This window comes from Egretta garzetta, unplaced genomic scaffold (assembly GCF_000687185.1).
Source record: "Egretta garzetta isolate BGI_Z169 unplaced genomic scaffold, ASM68718v1 scaffold322, whole genome shotgun sequence".
NCBI classification, from domain to species: Eukaryota; Metazoa; Chordata; class Aves; order Pelecaniformes; family Ardeidae; genus Egretta; species Egretta garzetta.
Genome location: NW_009259044.1, coordinates 4,531,124 through 4,551,355, shown reverse-complemented (window position 1 = coordinate 4,551,355; position 20,232 = coordinate 4,531,124). Strand labels below are relative to the sequence as shown.

Sequence of the window (20,232 nt, the reverse complement as noted above, 5' to 3'; positions counted from 1 at the left end):
GATGAAGCAAACAAAACACGTGCACACTTCAGCCAGAGCAGCAGCGGAAAAGGCGATGCACAAAAAGCTGACGACAGGGCATTTGCAGTGCTCCTTTGCTGCTGCTGCACATTTGTTCATACCGTACCTTCTACAAGTAAAGTCAGGACCCATGGCAATGAACTGTACGCCAGAGGGACACCAGCTCAAACTAGGAACATTGAAAAAGGCAAAGAAAGGAAAAGGGCTGTGATTACTGGATTGTTACGGAACAGGGGAATGTTAAGACTCTCATTCTTGCACATCTTAAAAAAAAAAAAACCCAAACCCAAGCACTCAGAAATAATGCAGTAGCTACTATTGATTTCTGGCTCCCAGAACACACCCGAGTGCTCCAAGTGACTGACGTGGCCACCAAATGGGTAGCAGGACAGCCCACGCTTCCCCCAAACTGATCCCATTGGCGAGTATGCAACGTACTGGAGAAACTGCTCCTCCTTGTGGGGAGCAAAGTTTTTGGGGAAAACAAGGCACACGGAAGCCTATTTTGCATAAGTAACCACACACAGCCATTGTGTTAGTAATTATTAGTTTTTGTCTGGTACCTCTCATCCCCAAATCAGAAGAATCCCTTACAGACATTTAATCCTTTAAGTCCCTTCCATACAAGTATTAATAACCTCAGGCTACACTTGGGAAAAATAAGGAGTTACATTCTTAAACGCTGCACAGCAAATCAGTGAAAGAGGCTGCAAGAATAAAACAGGCTCATTTTACTATTACCTTGGGATTAAGTCAAGACTCCTTGAAATAGTACTTTGACTAGAAAACCTTTCAGCTCCCATACCCCAAAAGAGTCCCAAGCTGCATCATGAAAGGCATAAGAAGTGTGAATACAGAACGCAAATATACTGGTTGTTATTTTAAATACTGTTTTTGCTATTTTTTTCCTCTGTCAGCTCATGCCTCAGTTGCAGGTTTTGCAGACAGAGAAGTCAATCTTCTTGTCAGCTATGCCGTATAAAGGATCCCTAAATCCTGTGAAAGCTGTCCAGGAAACATATGTCGTCTGAAGGGGATTTTGCATCAGCACAGAACTACCAGAGCGGCACTGTGCAAGTCCTGCTCCCAGCCCCTGGCCTGTGATACACGCAAGGAGAGGACACGGCCAGGCCACGCTTTGCTCCAGGCCAGGAGCCTACAAAAAGGGCAGAACAAGCCTAAGCATCCCTGGGCCAGGATGTGCGAGTGCCAGAAGCCTCAGAGAGCACAGGGGAAGGTTTAAAGCCACTGACTGCATCGTCTCATGCCAAGTCCTCGTATAGTTTTCACACGCAGTACAATACTGTAAACATTCAGGAAGGGTTTGGTGGTTGGTGTTCAATGGTGGAGTTCAGACAATTGCTACCTGTTTTACTAAGGATGTTAACTGAGTGAGGATACACCCAAAGTACCCATGCTTTGCACCCCAAAGCTCCAGGTATGCTTCACCAGTAGCTCTCAGCCCTGTACCATAAGCATTCTTCATGAAGACATACCTTCCTATAACATGCCAATATTTCCAAGCACTTTATCATCATCATCCCACTAAACCATGGTGGCAGATGTAAGTATTAGTAAGGGATGGGAGGAATAAAATACTTGAGATCATAAAAGAACCAAGTCCTGGCCACAGGAAACCCATCTCCGTCATGCGTCTCAGTCTGTACTCTCAGGCTTGGGTCCAGCCTCCCAGCAGGTCAGTAAAACCTGCCTGGTGGAAACTAGGTGGAGGCTGAGAAAGTATCCCAAGGAAGGTATCATTCCTGCCTCCCCTCTCCTTGCTTCCCCAGGAATACCGGGCTTTGTGGACCCGTGGAGCTACGCTTATGTTGACTTGTTTGCAAAAGTTAGTAACTCTTGTGTGCTCACTTCTCAGTTAAATGAGAGAGGGTTTTCCTCGTTAAAGAAATGATGCCACATTTACATGAGATAGTGCACTTTAAAAGATGCTTCTGTTCCTGCCCATTGCCACGTTACAGGGACAATCCTGGATGCTAAAACTGCAGGGAAGAAAAGCAGAAGAATTTTTTTTGGGAAAGAGAGAACCCATGCATATCTGTTGGGAGAAGCCTGGAAGTGGTAGAAGGTCTTGGAGAAGGAAAAAGACCTTTTGGAAAGGGCTGTGGAAAGCAGTCTTACAGAATTACAGTCCTGCTGGGAAGCCACCCACAATCTGTTGGCAACACCATAAAAACCAAACAAGATCAATGCAGAGCATGCAAAACCCCTTCAGAGAAGACGACTTGGGGAGGGGGGATGAGCTGTCGTATACATCAGCCTTGTGGGAGGGCATCAACTGCTGGAATTATCTTCAGGCTGTTGCTCTGCAACTGGGGTTAGAGAGGATGATACCAAAATGGCTGGGAGGCCAGGAAAAAAAAAACAAACCAAACCCAAGAGAGAATGCTTATGAAAGAAATACCACACACTTCAGATATGACTAGGTATTTTTGGTTGCCTATGTGAGACATTTTCTTTATTCTACGCGTAAGCTCAGTGTTTCAGGATATGACAACTCTGAATACCAACACAGATCCTAGAGAGGAGCCTTAATAGACAAATGGTAAAAAGATGTTCGTTTGCATGAGCTGAGAAGACGAGTACTGCACTTCCTCCAGAGCACAGAGTGATGCAAATGAAGTGGCTTCATAGAAGTAAAAAAGCTTGTTCTTTCTTGTGCCTTTTTATTTTTTAAATTATTTTTTAAGACCCCTCTCCTGAACTGTACAGCACTGCTCATATGGCTTCATTTATGCTGATGGCGTGGTGACTTTTTTGGTAATAACATCATGGTAGCATTTTTTTTCCATATGTGGAAATATGGTAGTCTGTTTACACACACGCACAAAACCCCATCCATTTCAAGGGAAACTAAATCCTGAGTTAACCTGCCACGTCAGGAGAGGTAACAGGTGGTAGGACATGAGAAGAGGTTGAAACACTGAAGGGGGGAGGTTAAACTTCTCTTTTTTTTTTTTCTTAGCCTAAAAATGTACAGGTGTGGACAGTCCACATGTCTGCTGTGTCAAAAAATCAAAGTGTCCTATTTTGTATGTTAATAGACAGCGCAAAGGTTACATGACTGAGAATGCATATCTGCATGATGGATGAGGAACTGAAAGTTTGCTACACAGGAAAAAAAAAACCACACATGGAAGTAAAGAAAAAAATGCTTATTTTCTACTTTTTAGGACGATGATTTTAAAAAACAGCAAAAGAGCAAATTAAAGCCATTTAATTCAACCAGCTGCAGATCTGCAGAGTATTCTCCAACTCCAAGATCGGTTCTGATGCATCCCCTCCCCAGGTGCCCCTCCTGCAAGCCTTGGCAGGAGCCTCTGATGTGCTTTAAATCCAAATTGCGCACATGCTCACAGGTAAACAATTATTTTAATACAACTCCAAATCCTACACATGGCAAAGGCCAAAAAAAGGATATCTGAGATTTCTCCAAGTTATTAACATATCATCCTGGAGAAAATGGCTTGAGCGTGTGCTCCGGGGGTCAGAGAAACCACCCTGGGCCAGACTGGAGAGAGAAAGCAGCCAAGTGGGATGCACAGCTCTAATGCCAGCGCTTCAAGAGGTGCTACAGGTTTACTAACATGACAGTAGGGAGTTAGTAGACATTCAAACACAAAACGGTTAGTCACGTTAGTTGGCTTTGTACCTTCTCCTATGAATGGGAGGCTTCTTTATACCATCCCCCAGAACTCGCATTGAACTGAAAATGAATCATGGAGAGTGGTCAGCAGCTTGAATGGAAAAAAATGAACAAACGGCAGCTGAAGGAAAAATATCCCCAACAAATGAACAACAGAGGAAACGGAAATACAGGGAAAACACAAAATTAAATACTAAAGGAAAGAATGAGTCTCTCTTTTCCTCCTCTCTCTTTTACAAATAAATCTGTGCTTTGGTGGGTTTGTTTTTTGTTTGGTTTTTTTTTGTTGTTGTTTGGGGTTTTTTTGTCTTTTTGGTTTGTTTGGGGTTTTTTTTGTTTGTTTGTTTGTGGTTTTTTTGTTTTTTTGTTTTTGTTTTGTTTTTTGGTTTTTTTTAAATACAGAAAGAAGGTTTCGCAGGTATTGACCACATTGCAACTTAGCTGCTGCCAAGGTGAGGTCAGTTTAAGGCTTAGGTAAGGACAAACCATTTGACAGAAGCTGTTAGCAGCCGTGATTAACACCAGCTCCAGTTTTGCAGTGCTTAATCCATCAGTGGAAAAAAAAAAAAAAAGCTGGCATTTCTTTCCTTGGAACCAAACGGTAAAAACACTGCACCATTGTTGAAAGACAGGCATTTCAAATCCGCTGTGAATGTCAGGAATTAACCGAAGGATGAACATCCTTTTGTGGCAGCCTTGTTAAGTTTTCTTTGTATTTTTAATAGCAAAATGTAGACATGAGGATTATCTGTGAAGTGCATTTGAGGAGAGAGAGGGGAAACGAAGGGGAACTGAGCATGTTTTCACATTTTATTTAAGATGATTACATTTTTTCTGATCTTTTCTGTGAACAAACTTTTATGCTCGTCCCTCTTACAAACAGAAAACATGTAACACTGGAAAAGACCAAATCCTACAGACAACTGATTTTTTTTCTGTAAGCTCTTTGGGTCCTGTATCAGCAGCTCTAAGTTTGACTTAGCTACCTTTGCCATCAGGGGAAAGACTATTTTTGGTGTGGATGGGGGCTGGAGCAGGAGGCACGTCTTAGAGCTCAGCCTCCCATCCCATTCCTCTTCCTGGCTGCGCAGCCCAGTTCTAATCCTTGGGTTGGTTTTAGTGGCCAGTATGCTTTATATTTGGTTCATTTTCTGCTCATTTAGTGAGTGGAACCTGCTCACCCATGGAGCAAGGAAGCTCCACGGGTGCCCAGAGAAGGAAAGGGAGCACAGACAAGGGGTGGCAGGCGGTGGGAGCAGCACAGGTCCTGTTCGTCAGCAGGACAAACCTTAGCTAAGGCTTGTGCTCCGTGTTACTTCATTTCAAAGGTTTGCAAAAGGCAAATTACAGTAAGGGCTTTTCCCCTTTAAATGGAAAACTATCTACTGCGTGTGAAATAAATGAATAAGCAAACACCCTGAATTTAACTGATTTCTATGAAAGTCACTTGTTTGGGCTTCACTTCCTCAGTATTTGTTGTTGCTCACTAAGCAACCAGAATCTCAATCTCAACAGCCACGTATGAAAAGAACAAAGAAAAAAAACCAAACCCAAATAATCCAAATTCCTTTGTAACAGAAACATAAAAACAAACAGGAACCAAATCAGCAGCAAAGACCCACCCAGCTTTTCTTTTTTAATTAACCTATGTGACAGCTATCTTTGTGTAGTGGCAGCTGTATCTAAGAACACATGAGAATAATTACTGTTCCTTTAGCTCAAATTTTCTTACATTTACAATGAATATATTTTCTCATATCAGAAATAGCCTCCAAAGTCTGACGCAGAAGAATTTAACCCCATCTGTTAACTGTTAGCAGTAATTGCCAGCTATGCAGTTTATTACCCTCAGAAATCTTTACATAACAGGTCCTACACTTAAAAATAAATCTCTCCAAATGAGTTTATGAGCTTATGGACTCATTCTGTCATAAACCTGTATGTATATCTTATGCTGACTCTTTTGTAGCTTTAAAAAGATGGGTATTACTTAATGCATTTAAATATTACCTGGGGTCCAGGAATGAAGCCAAGAAAAAGGTGGCAGTGGTAAACAGCAACAACAGCAGCAATAATAATAATAAATCTTTCACCCTATGTTACTCAGAGGGTCCTGAACGTTTTTCAACATTGGCTTTAAAATCTAAAGGGTCTATGATATTCTTTTAGTGATACCCACAGCTCCTAACATGTAAAGGATGCACATATTACTGATGGGAAGCTGCTGCCTCTCACCGGATTATCCCAATGGATCAGTAACAATTTACCAGGAACCTGCTGTGAGGGGCCAGTTTTAATTTAATGGCATCACCAAATGCCACGGCTCTGTTTATTGTAAAAGTAGACCCATGGCCATGAAGATGGCAGCAGGCAGCCTGGAGAGCAGCTCTGCACTGCACGCCACAAGTCTACACGGGTGGGAAGGGAGGATATGGCACCCTGACCCTGCTAAAACAATTGGCCACCCCTGCTCTGGAAGCATTGAAATGCACTAAGAACCTGGCCAAACCTTCACTGCTTTCAGAACATGCAGAGTTTGACCCCAAGTGTCCAGCAGCCCAGATGCTGAACGGCGCAGAGCATGGTGGGGAACCTTGCACCAAGTACGGTACTGGTGTGCGTCTTCCTTACTTCATATTTTTCCCCACTCAGATAGGGGGCTGAGCACCTTTTCTTCCCACAGTCACTTGGCACCAGCATTTACACACTCACGTGGCTGTTATACCTCTCCCTCTTGTATCTTCTGAAAGAACAAAAGGCAAAATTTCCCTTGTGAATCTTCTAGGGCGCCACCGGGGACATTGGTGGTGAGTTAGATGGGACTTGCTGTCCATGAGAGACTGAAGTGGACCCAGTTCCGTGAAAAGGAGACTACCCATCTCACCACTAAGCCAAATGAGGAGTCTCCACACCTTTTTTTTAAAACTCTGGTGCCTGTGCTATCTCTTAATACAATCAGAGCAATAATGGTCATGTTTGCTTTGTAAGAGATTTAACACTCCAATAATTCCTTTAACAAAGCCCTTCATATAGAAAGGTGTGGTGACAGACCTGTCCCAAGGTATTTCCATTTGCTCTGGAAAGCTCAAGTGTACTGCAGGTATTAAGTACTTTAATCCTGAAAGTTAGTTAAAAAAACCCAAACAAACATACGTTCATTAGGAGATTGTCTTGATCCCGATGAGTGAAAAAGAAATAATCAGAAGTGACATCCTCAGTTATCTGTTTTATCATGCAAGCCCAAACTTAAATAAATATGTATGAGTGGGTGCAAAGTAAATCAAAGCAGCTCTTCACTCACCTCCTCTGATTTATTTCTGCTTCGTTGGTGGCATTCTTTCCCGGCCCCCAGCTGTGTCGACGGAAAGGTGACAGCGGCCGCATGGAGTTTCGTAAGACGGAGGAATGAGTGGGCACATCCGTGATACTGTCCAGCTCTTCTTCCTTCTCCCCCCCCTCTGCGGCCACCATGTTGGTGCAGCTGCCATCCAGGCTGTGCCTGTCCTTGGGCTGGACGAAGTTCACCGTCGGTGGGAAGGGAAGGGACGTGTCGCTGCCCAGGGATGAGTTCCTCTCCAGGGACATGGTGTCATCTGCAGAGGAACTGGAGCTGGTGACATCGCATGCGGACTGCTCCTCTTCAGGCTGCTGTGGATAAGAAAAATTAAAAATATATTAAGGTAAAATCATAGACTGATTTGGGTTGGAAGCGACCTCTAAAGATCATCTAGTCCAACCCCCCTGCCACAGGCAGAAACACTGTTCACTAGATCAGATTGCTCAGAAAGCCCCATCCAACCTGATCTTGAACACTTAATGAAGTCAATATATTTAACATTTTAAATAAACAGAAGTATTTTGTATTTCACACGAGATGAGAGATTTCCTAGCTGATAGCACATTAACCATCACTAGAAATAAGACTTTTTGCTCTGGTTTCAAAAGAGTTTGAAATGCTCTACAGAGCAACCTCTTCTACCCCATGAGTCCCTGGTTGCCACAACCCCTGCCTGCCTTCCTCTCTCCAATTCCACATTTCATCCTGCACAGCAAATCCCGCTCCTCTCGCCATTTCTGTCTGAACCTGTTATCGGTCAAGGTGCCGTAAAATTGCCAAAGTTTTACCAGGTGTTAATGGCTGAGAGCGGTTAATGGGGAACTGGGTCATCCTGACTCCAGACGACAAACTCCAGCCTCTCCTGTGGGACCTGGGATGGGTTTGTAGTTCTTAGCCACGAGAGCTCCAGGGCAACACACTGTTCCACTGCATCATGCAGCACAAAAGGGACAATTATACAGTAGTAGAAAACAGACAGAAAAAAAATAAAAGGTTTAATCACCATCTTCCCCTACTTTCCATTAAGCAGAAAGTTAATGCCAGGGTTTGCAGCATTTTTCAAATCCAGCTGTAATTGAAAAATATCATTCCACAGGATCAGCCGCCCTGTATTACAGGTCTCGACTCACACTGCAATTTTTTGGTTTAGTTTGCTCCAAAAGCATTAAGTGGAAGCCAAACTGGTTCTCTTTGGCCAAAGGCCACATGCTGACCATACAGCCTGAGAAGAGCCCGAGCGTATTCTGTATTCCCCGTGGCTAGCATAAAAAAAAACACAAGCATCTCTCTCTGACATCACCTTCAGTCTGAAATGGCGTTTGCCCCAAGGGACTGACGTGGGAAGTTTCAATTTATTCTCCTGCAGAGCCCTGCACTGTATCATTTAAAATAATAATAGGCAGAATGATCTGTCAGATCATATATAATAGACTATTCAGCAAAGCCACAGCAGTTAATTGTCTTCAAATAGCAGGCTCGGTGGGTCTCAGCAGAAGCGGAGCGCCCAAGGAGCTGCAGGCTGTCAGCTCTCATTTGGCAGGAGACAACGGGCTACAAAATCCCGTTCTCAGAAGGGAGAGACGGGCATCAAAACCCACGCGGGCCAGGGCGAAGGGGAGCGGTGCTGCCCCAGGGCAGTCACAGAATCACAGAATGGCAAGGGTTGGAAGGGACCTCGGGGGATCATCCAGTCCAACCCTCCTGCTAAAGCAGGGTCACCTAAGTCCTCACCTCGGATCCCACCGCCCCGACTTCCCTCAAGGCCAGCAGCATTACATGCTCCAGGCACTTTTGCTCTTCTGTGCTTTTTTGAGGGGCACACATTATAAGCTAAAAGCTTCTTCTTAATAACAACAAATTATTACAATTTATTATGTTATATAAAAAGAAAGCGAGATGTTCAAAAAGTATTCTAATCACATATTTCACTATTTAGAGGGAAGCCCTGTTTCAAGTTCGGCTATTTTTTATTCTTATTTCAGTTTAGCAGGTACACAATAATGTTCCTAAGGTAGTTTAAATAAATGCTGTCACACTATTTCCCCTCTCACATCCATCACAGAAAAAAGGAAAAAAAAAAAAAAAAAAGGACAGCATCCCCAGCACAACACCAAAGTACAATATACCTTTTAAACACAAAATAGTAAAAAACACATTAAAAATATACCCCTCCAAAAGCCTTCATTCCACGGTAAGGAATGTCAAATATTAATGGTGAGTTTGTGTAAATCCTTTAATAGTAAACTCATACTGTAATGCAAAGTATTGGATTTGACACACTGAAATAGGAAGAGGCCCCTTCCAACCCTTGCGATTCTGTGATTCTGTGTTACAACAAGAGAGAACTGAAACTGATGCCCCATAAAGTTTTTGACGACGTTATTCAAGACAATCCTATATTTGTGTCAGTCATGCTGAGAGCTTACTGAATTGCTTAAATTCAGACAAATAAAGCAGTCTCCTTCAGTCTGCTTTGCTTTTCTGAGACACGGGCAAATACTGTCAGACATGAGGGCAGCACAGCAGGAGGAGAGGGGGCTACTGGCCAGCTGGACAGTGCAAGGATGGGACAGTTTGGAAACATTAAATTTGGATGCAAATCTAGCAGAAATAGTGCAGAACATCAAATTATGTAGGGAAGAATTAGAGTAAAAAGAAGAATTTTTATTTCCCAGATGAGAATGCGGCTCCAGTTTAAAATGCAGAACAGAACACGTTTCCCTAGCAGGGAAGATTCAGGGTTTCTGCCATAAAGTGCAGTTCAAAGAAATACCAGAAAAATGTCAAATATATTTGGTCCCTTTTAACTTTTACCTTGAGCATCTGTCTGACTACAGAACACAATAAACAATTCCCTTGAACTTGTGGCCGATGCTTATTCCTCTAAAGTGACTGTCTTCATTTAAATGATTTTTTTGCTTTGTTTCAGAAAAAAAAAAACAAAACAGTTAATATGAAAGCTCAGGACTCTGTCTGCAAAATGCCAAGTGTGGCTGACACATCTAAGAAACATCTGTATTGTAGCCACCTCTGCAAAAAATTAGCTATCTGGCCAAGTGCCAGCAAATATGCATTGCCCTCTAATCCTATCTGAGTAAGAGAATACCCTGTTTGAAGAATAGAAATGTGGGGGGTTTTGTTTCTAATGTGTTCTTTTCCTACAGGAAAAAATGAAACGTTAAAGAAATACTAATTTTCTTCAAGTTAAGCTTGCTGCATTGCACCTCAATGAATTCAACCCTTAACTGTGACCATAAAACTCAGGGCTGATAAGAGCCTTTACGGACATGCGCTAATGGGCATCATCCTTGCTCTCAGAAACAGTTCTTGGTGAGGAAGCTAGTAAGAAAAAATGAGATAAGGCATAAAAAATGAGTTTCCTGAGAAAGAACGTACGTACTTCTTCATGAACAGGGATAAGAGAAATCACTAGCATGGTGGGGGTATAAGATAACTTCTTCAACTAAATCCCTCCATCTGTAGGAGGTCTTGATTAAGCGGAATTAAAATGTTCTTTCAATCATTTTCGTGATGACAACATGCAAAGTGCTGAGACACAAATTTACTCTTTCCCCTGATCTTCCATGTGACAAAGAAAAGAAAGGTGGTGCAGTATTTAAAAGAAAAATAAAGATGTAAAAAATTAAACCCTAGCATCCTGAAGTTTATTTGGCATACCATTACACTAAAGGAGTCAACGTCTTTGGTTGGCTTGATATATAATCTAGCAGAGCAATTTTTTTTTTTGGATTTGCCTATGGCTCCAGGGTCCCTAAAAGTAACCTCAATAGTGGCATCCTATTATTTATCACAATTTTTATGATTTGGAGTGGAGGAGTCTTCCCCTGGTGAAAGCCTCTCTCTTCAAACTTTTATTCCTTCAGGTTTCAGGGTTTTTTGCATGGTGATTAGGTTGTTGTGTTTTTTTTGGTTTTTTTTAAAGAGAAACAATAATTCTGAGAAAATAAATGCAAAATATTTATCTATTTGCGTATTTCCTTGGGCAAAGCAAAACAAAGGCAGAAATTAAATAAAATTCAAGGGGTTGAGTTGCAACCCCTTCCTTTGACAATGATCTGTCAGTCCCTGACTTCCCAAGGGCCTCTCGTCTGAATCATTTCCCAAGAGACACATTAAAAAACTTCCCAGTAATGCTGAATTTCAGTGGCAGGTTAAAAGTTAAGATGAGCAAAGCGTGTGGGCTATGCCCCAGGACGTTGCCAGATGATTGTGAGAAATGACCTTATGCAGCATTAATCACTCAAGGAGGAGGGCGTTGCAAAGCCTGCCCAGATGGCTCAGACAGAGAAGGAAAAGCAGGATGACGAGGACATGGGAATGAAGCGCTGACGCAAAAAAAAAAAAAAAAATAAAACATTTTGCTGAAGCCTTAGACCTCATGTTGGAAGCGATTTCTGGATTTCAGCAATGGCCTCTTAAGTCTGAAAAGGCAAGTCAGGTTTTAATGCTAAAGCTCTCTGAACCCAGCAGTTCATCTTGCACAGCTCAGCATGTGTCATTCAGGACAAAAAAAAAAAAAAAAAAAAAAAAGATGACAAGCACAGGAGACAGCAATGAGAGAATGCACCGATCACCAGGGTCAGTTTAAGGTACCTGCAGATTTTGTGACCTCACAGCCCCCAATTCTTCATGGTCCTGGGGTAGAACCAGGCCTTAAAATCTAAGAGTTTCAGGTGATGTCTATGGAAGCACCCCAAAGACCCTGGACAGACAAGGGCTTGTTCTTCCTAAATTTATTGTAATGTATTAAGCAGTTAACAGAGGAGGAGTGATTTCTGTAGTAAAAACCAAAACTCTAACAGATGGAAGTTCAACTCTTGCTCCACACAAAGGAGAAAGAAGAACAGGACTGGTGACAACAACAATCATCATGACACCGAGAGGTTTGGGATCCTCTTTTTGTTCATAAACATGTTCTCTCTCTTCCCAATTTGATATTGAAATTGTACTACTTAATAGGCTTATAACTAACCAACTACAACCAAGACATGCATCTAACAATATTTTTCGGAAGAAAGATGACATCCAGCACTTATTTTAGTGATTCTTTAAAATATTTATAACTAGCTGGGCTCAGTAGTTTAACAAAAAAAAAAAAGAAAAAAAAAAAGACTGAATTAAGGAATGAGCTCACAGCACTAAACTAGCGTCTCTGGTCCTTCTGGAAATAACTTCAACTGTAGAAAAGGTACTCAGATAAATTCTGAGGAAGGAGACAAGGAATCGAGTTGGTCAGCAAAGCAGAGACAAAAAAGTGACTGAGGTCAAGATTAGCTTCAAATAACTTCCTAAACTCAACTCAGGAACCTTTTAAACCCATTTGGAGATGAAGTCTGCAATCCACCGCATAATTAGAACAATACAAAGGCTGCCAAATTAAGAAATTCCCTCTCTATAAAGAAAATAATTTCCTCCCTCTGCCCACTCTCCACTGGCAATTGAAGATCTGCCTTCCCTCCCACCTCCTCCTTTTCCCTGCAGCATCCCCACTACATTGCACGACCTGTTCTTTTTATTTTTTCTTTCACGTATTTGGAGAAGGAAACTTTCCACATAAGAAAGGGAAAAAGCAAAAATTCTGTACCATACAAAATCTACTGTGTTCCCACAGCACTCTTCTCCCACGCATCCCCATACAAGCATTAAATCAGGCTCAAATGGCAGTCGGCTGTCGTAATTCGTGCCATTCTACACGAGAAAACTGAAGACAGTCTTCTGCTCTGCTAAACAGCCTTATAGTCTTAAAATCCAGGGTCCCACATCACTTTGGGAGTAAGATGGGAAAGGGTGAGGCTTGTGAGCTCTGTGCCCTACCACATGCATTAAGGATGACTTTACTGTTCATTTATAGCACATGAGATCACTTAGCCTGGGCTGTGGTGTTTCCCGTCCCACTGGAAAATATTCACCGTCATCTGATTTGATTTAAAGCAAACAGAATTTTGTTTCATTAAATAGATTTCTCTGAAAGCAAGTGTGAAATTTATTCAAGTTTAGTTTGTCAGAGGAGGAATTGTGCCTGCTCCAACAGGTAAGCTGGAGCTGCAGCTAAGCGGGTGATTTCACAGAGCCGAGACCAAGGTGATGGCTACTCTAAGGAAGGTTCACATCCTCTTTGATTTTGCATCTATCTACTGTTCTTTCTGGGTGCTTTTTCATCCTCTACTTATGGCAATAAGAACATCAATTGCCAGCAAGACAATACTTAAAAAGGAAAACCTAATCACACTCTGAATAAGTTCAGGCTGCTCTGATGCAGGCAGCAGAAGACTGATGCTGAAGCAGGGCCTCCTCTGTTCAGGAGGCTACTCTGGATCTCAGGTCTCACCCACCCCTCCTTCCCCTTCTCAGCCATGAGCAACACAAAGGGATAAGGTTAGTAATGATTTCTATTGTTGATTTTAAGCAAAACTGAAAACATTTTCCTCCTACTTGCACGCAAAGAGGCATTGGAGGTATGTCGCCTGGGTAACAAAACTATTCATTGGAATTGGCCTGAAGTATTTAGAGTGTTTCCTTCCTACCCAGGGAGTCAGACTGCATTTGCAGAAAAACATTGGTTCCTCTGAGAATAACAGTATACGATTCTGAAGGTGTCAGCGCAGAGGTCATCATCTGCTGGAGAAAAGCTCTTTGTTACAGGAGTTAAAGATGGCTTTCATACCATCTGCGCAATCCCTAATGATCTTGCAAGAAAATCCACCTTTTCAACTGCTTCTCTAGCGCCTGATTTACTCTTGGACAGTCAAAATTACTTTCATCTTTTTAACACTGTGGGCTGCATGGGTTTTGGAATTCTGCTGCAAGTAAATACATCCCTCATGTCGCTGCATCCGAAGAGAGGACCAGATCCTTCCCATCTATTCCGTTCCAGGATAATTGCTTCCAGGTTTCTCACTCACCAGCGAAACCAAGATGATGTGAGTTTGCAGTACGTGTTTATTGAATCAGGCCTTGAGCTTTTTTAACCATATCCCAGCCAGGCTTTCCTACCTTTCCAAAGACAAGGTCTTCCATCCCATCACCAGGCAAGGGGAAGAGGTCAGACTCGCTCCCGGACTCTCTTTTAAGGACACTGTGTGACGAGGCACAGACGCTCCTCAGCCCATCCTCCAAGAAATTCTCACATTCTATGGGAGCAAAGCAGGAAGAGTTATGGTCTGATGCTTTCTGTAGCATCCATACATCCAACTCACATACGCTCAGTAAATTCAAGGATTTAAACCCAACAGTAAACACAGCTTTATAAGGTTGTGTTCACCTCCCACAACCATGCCTGCAAATTTTTAAAGAATTTATTCAAGAGTTTAAAACTCCTTTTTAATGCATCATCAAAGTAGGTGGTGCAAACAGAAATTCTGCATTGAGCAGCCATGTATGCTTGTAGCTTGAGGTGTGGATAAATACGCTGTGCATCAGGTACCCCACACTGAGCATTACAGGAAGTTTCCCATCGATGGCAGCAAATGCAAAATCAGATTTATATTCAATAAATGTAGAAAGAACTTAATATTTGCCTTCTTTCTCAATTAAAACCAATCACTTCTCTCTAAATGCCAATAAAAGAAGGAATGAAATAATCTTCCCCTCTCTGCCCGTTTAGAGAGGGAAAGATTATTTCATTCCTTCTTTTATACTTCTCACTGAAAAAACACTAGTATGACCTCTGTGACAAGCTTTGCTTTCTTAAGATTCAAAAATTAAGTGTCTTTTTAAATTCTAAAGCTTCTGTAACTCCTTTCTAAAATGCTTCCGGCTCTTTGTATCGGGGTGATGAGCAACACAAATACAGACTACAGCCACTGAGAAAGCCTTTCCCTTCCAAAAACCTTAACAGATGTGTATTTGCATCAATAATGCCTGTATATAATTTCATTTGTTCAGCCTTCAGGCAAAAGTATTAATGACAATTTTGGCAATAACCGAACATTCTTTTCTCCCCACTCAAAATATTTTTGGATTATTAGTATTTTTTAAAAAAAAAGAAAGGTGCTGTTTTGCAACCTGCTCTAACTAAACAGATGCAAAACATGCTTAGCTCCCCGGAGAGGAGCCGGGGCATAAAGTATCAGTCCACTCTTAAGTCACACCTGACTAACTCCACCCTTGGCTACGCCACCCTTATACATCGATGCAATGACGACAGGTCTGGGTAGCATGAAACCACCTTTTTCCCTTCCCCATCCTTAACCTGCGCCTGACAGCAGCTATCAAACACCCCAGGCACAGCCCAGCCGATGGGAGCAAGCCACTGTCAGATGGAATGATGTTCATTTACTGGTGGCAGCAGGGCTGTCCCCATTTCGGGCACATGGGAGCCGAAACCGGTTGGAAACCCCATTACCCTGCAGAGGAGTTTCCACACAGTGGAGAATTGGAAAAGCACTTATTGGAGGCGGGGCGGCTGCTCCCTGGGTCTGTTCCCCTTTCGGTAAATCTGGAAAATCTGAACTGCTTTTCCATCACCGAGGGGGAGAAGGGAGGGGAAAGAGAAGAGGGAGGTTGGGGGGGTGGGGGCGGGAAAAGAAGGGAAAAGCAAAGAAGAGATGGAGAGGCTGTAAGGGAGCGGGCCAGGGTGCCGGCCGTCCAGCTGGCAGCCCGCAGAGCGTGTCCGCAGCCCAGACTGAAAAACAAAGGGGCTCGAGCCACGTTCCAGTGGAAAATCAGCGGGGACGGTCCAGATGTGCCAAGGGACAGATACCTCGCTCCGACAATAAAACACGAGAGGCAGCAAGAGGCTCTGCAGGAGCCTCTGAGGGACAGAGGAGATGAAGCAGCGGGCAGGCACGATGAGGAGCAGAGTGATGGGGACCCACACACCCCCCAAACCCTCTCCTCACCTTTAATTTTGGTTGTTTGGGGGGGGTGTGGGGGTGTGTGTGTGTCATCTTCCCCCGCCTCCTTTTCTCAGTTACCTCATTGGGTTTGTTTTCTTTGATTTAACCTGCACAGGCATTGCACAACACTGAGCTCCGTCTCCCACACCCGTGACCTGGTGAGCCCTGGTGGCAGCCCTGCCCTGACACGGGGACCGTGACTCCCATCACACACCCACCCCGGACCGACAGCACAACCGTGCTCATCCGCTCCTCTCGGGGCAGGTACAGGAGAAAATACAACGATGATTGTAATATTTCTGCACATAATATAGAGGCAAAAAAAAAAATTACACAGTAAAAAGCCCTCGGAAGAAAATTTCCAAGCAACTCTTCTACATACATTTTCCAAAGCCTTGTCCTCCAATTCCATGCTGATAGCTGTGTATCTGCCACACTCCTCCAGGCATTTCATTTGAAAACCACTGACAGAAAACGAGAAGCTACGGTTTCTGGAGTTGCCTTCTAAGATTTGCCGAGCCATTTCAGGAGGATTATTCAGCAGGTGAAAAAGATCTAATTCCCTATCAAGTTGTGTATTTTCAAGTCAGCCGCATTACCACAGCTAGGGGGTTCACTGCCGATAGGTGCTGCCAGATTTTTCTTGCCCTCTGGACACGGCGCAGAGCAGCCGGTGGGATGCGTGTGCAGTAACGATGTTATTGCTAGAGAGGCCAGAACCTGCAGAGCCCGAGATCTTCCTGCTGCTTCGGGCCAGCCAGAGAGCACATTAACCAGCTTAAAAACCTGCCTCTTTGTGCTTGTGTTACAGACAGGTATTACTGTAATTATTAATATATATTTGTATATACGGCTACCTGTTTACATAACATTGTATTTCTATAGTAAGATATTGCACTAGATAATTAATAAGTATCTAACTAATATTGATCCCTATGAATACATGGCTATAGATGTGGCAAGTCAAACGAGCGCATGTCATTTTGCAGCCAAACGGAGCGTGGTAACACTTGCCTGAAGTGTCAAAACATCATACCAAGAGGCAAGGGATTCGGGGACACAATTAGGAAAGCAGCAGCATGGTGATACCTCAGGTTGTCCCGTAAAACACTCTTAAAGCAGCTATTCACTGTTCATGACTATTCTAAACACAGGACTATTTCTTTTTAAATAAAAAAGCACTTAGTTAACTTTAATGAGAACTAGAACTTCTACCTAGGATAAACCTCTCAGGTCAGTTACCCAAATTATTCCTTCTTAGCCTACACTCTGAAAAGACTGGGTTTGAATTTCACACTGAGAGTCAGTGATTCAATCCCTGTTTTCCTTCCAAGTCTCTCAGCTAAACGGAAGGAGTTTCAGGTGAGACCCCTGCTCGTAACGAGCAAGGCAAGAAGTGTCCCCTCTATCAACAGTCCAAGCAAAGTCGCTATTCAGGGCCCTGATAATTTACTCTACTTGTTTCAAACAAGCAGAATTCAATGAAAGGAAATGGGTTTTTTGTTATCTTGGACACCAATCCCTCTTTGAAACTTGCCCAGACAAGGTTTTCTGTCCCAGTGGAAAAGCCAGAAAGCACCAGCCAGCACGCAGGGCTGAAAGCTCAGCGTGGCTGGTGGGAAGGGTGTGGGAACGATGGCTCTGAACAACCTTCCTGCTTCCTGAAGCCTGAAAATCATGGCAACTTCCAGGAGAAAAAAAGAAATAAATAAAAACAAGCCACTGATTTGGATCTAAATATGTATTCAGGAGTTTAAATTTCTGACTTTTTTTTCTTTTACTGTATTATCCTTTTAGCTAGAAACCATGTCTGTGTCCCCCATCACCCCTTTCAAGTCAATTTAAAAAAAAAAAGAAAAAAATTGAAATACGAAGTACTTCAAATGCGTAATTACTTAAGAAGGTGACACACCACACAGCGAGTCAAGTGTTACAGCCATGTGCTAACTATGACTCACGGCAGATTCATTACCCATTTTCTTTAGTTTATGTATTTTACCCATCAAGGCTAGGATGTCAAAAATAAGAAGAAAAAGAAGGAAAGAAAAGGTGAGGAGAACCAGAGGGCTGCTCGTCTGGAGCCGCCACCGGCATGCTGCTCACCTGGAGACTCCCGCGTCCGCTTGCGCTCCAGCAGGGAAGAATCGGGACATGGCTCCAGCGAACACCAGCTTTCGCGGTTTATCTGAAAAACAGACCAGAGCAAATCAAAGAAAGGCCGATGTCGTTAACATCCCCGTTAGCCTCTTCTGCAATGCCACCCTGCATCGACCAGCAGATACACAGTTATGGCTTAATTTTGACCCCGTAATAAAAACCTCAAAAGTAACTTACGCCTTTTTTTTTTTTTTTTTTAGCATCACTAAACAAACCATTAAAATATGCCAAAAAATTATTTCTCCGTGGAAAGTATGATTTCAAGGTGGCTCCCACTCAGGGAAGGAGTTCAGAGGGAAGATGAGCCAGCATTTAAGCTACTAGCTGAAGAAATCTGGCTTCAATTCTCACTTCCATTTGTAGCGGGACTGCAGGCAAGATATTCCTCTGCTTTATGCCTCGGTTTGCTATCTACAGAATAGCAACTCCTTACCACCCATATTGCTCTAAAGATAATTACCTTAAAGATAGTAAGGAGCTCTGATAATGTGGAAACGAGGGCTAGGGAAGTGCCCAGGTCGTAGTGAGAACCAGCAGCACTTTGTGGGCGCATTAACTGAAATGATGATGATGATGATGTTGGAACCCCCCTATTTTAACACTGAGACACATCACATGGTCTATTTCAACATCAGCTTTTACCATCTCACCCTGTCCCTCACCCCTTCCATGACTTCCAGTCTTTCAGCAAGGATGACTGATTGGCTCTCAGTCTTCTCCCCCGACTGCCTCTGCTTTACTCTTCCTCACTTGGGTTGTGTTGTTCAACATTCCGACTCTGAAGTTTGCTGGACTATCCACAACCCTTGGCTCACCCAACACAGGCTTTCCATCGCTTTTATCTACAGCTGGTAGACTCTGGAAGCCCCTTTGCTCTCTCTCCTTCAGCAGCTCTGCTGTTCCTCCTAGCCAAACGCCTCTACTTGTCAAACGCAAGCAAATCTCGCCCGGACAATCCCACGTCCCGCATCACAAAACCCAGAGTTGTTTCCCCTCCTGACCTGCCTCACAACACAGGATCTCACGCATGTTATGTTGTAGCTAAAAGAAAGCTACAGAAATGCATGACTTTGCCTGATTTTAGATGCCAACTATTTCTCCTACCTTCTCTCTGGTTTTCCTTTTCTCTCCTGAAATAATTTCCTTTTCCCTCTCTCTGTCAAATAGAGAATTTTTACCATTTACTTTTTGCCTCTGACCTGTTCTTCAAATTTCCTTCTTAATCCTGCTCCTTTTTCTGCAGTCCCTTGCTGGATTCTCATCCCCTTGATGTTCTCCTTTCTCCCACGATATGAAATGCACTTTTTTCCTTTGAATTATATATATATTTTTTTTAAAATAAAGAAAAAACAAGACTCTCCTACCCTTGACCTGACTTGCTGCTTTGACTAATGACCCACGTCCTTTTTCACTTTCTTGCTGAGATCATGGAACTTGTTATTTGCAGTTGTTGGCTGGTGCTCCTCACCGGGCTGGCTCCATCCCCCTGCCCTTCACTGGAGAGGCTCCTGCCAGCTCCTCCGCTCACCTCCTGCTCGCCACACCGCAGAGTCAATGCTCTGCTCCCCTCGACCTGACAGCTACTTTCTACGGCACATTTTTCTTCCTTAGGTTTTGTCCTCCTCCTCCATACTTCTGTCATGACAAAATGGTGTTGGAAGGGCCTTTGACAGGTCAGCTAGGCCCTTTCTGCTGCTCCAAGTCAGGCTCAGCTATAATCTAAGAGGGTGGTGTGACCTTCTCCAGCCAGCAGCTCTTACTGGGGGAGACAGGGAAGGAGCAGAGAAGATCTGAGAGGGGAAAAATGAGCAAGAGTCTGCCAGGAGAGGCAAAGGAGACTTCATGCTGTACCCAAGTCAGGTCTCAGGGCAACCTCAGTGCGTGTCCTACCTGAACGTCCCTCTCCACCTCCATGCAATTTTACAGGCTATTTTTCTTGGATATGCATGCTCTGATGTACACTTAGGATTAGTTGCTCACTGCCCCTGCTCATACATATGCATTATGCATACATTGCTCTACGATCCCATCCGACCCCTATATGTACATACATCTAAGATCCCATCCTTCCCTGCACCCCTACTGCATGCATAGATGCACACACCTGTATGCTCATCTCCTGCTTTTTACATATACTACATATATATTAAACTAGACTATTACACATGTATTAAACGGGAGATGGAGAGGGAAAG

The 20,232-nt window shown here is 43.3% G+C and overlaps 1 protein-coding gene across 1 annotated transcript in view; it reads right to left on the bottom strand.

Annotated features, from left to right (window-relative positions):
* The window catches only part of AKAP13 (A-kinase anchoring protein 13), a 99,902-nt gene that overhangs the window by 45,246 nt on the left and 34,424 nt on the right, over nt 1–20,232 (bottom strand). Inside the window, exons 3-5 of the mRNA XM_035890615.1 lie at nt 17,984–18,065; nt 14,037–14,173; nt 6,987–7,330 (exon numbers count right to left, since the gene is read on the bottom strand). Of these exons, the coding sequence (XP_035746508.1) occupies nt 6,987–7,330; nt 14,037–14,173; nt 17,984–18,065 (563 nt within the window). The remainder of the gene's footprint in view (nt 1–6,986; nt 7,331–14,036; nt 14,174–17,983; nt 18,066–20,232) is intronic.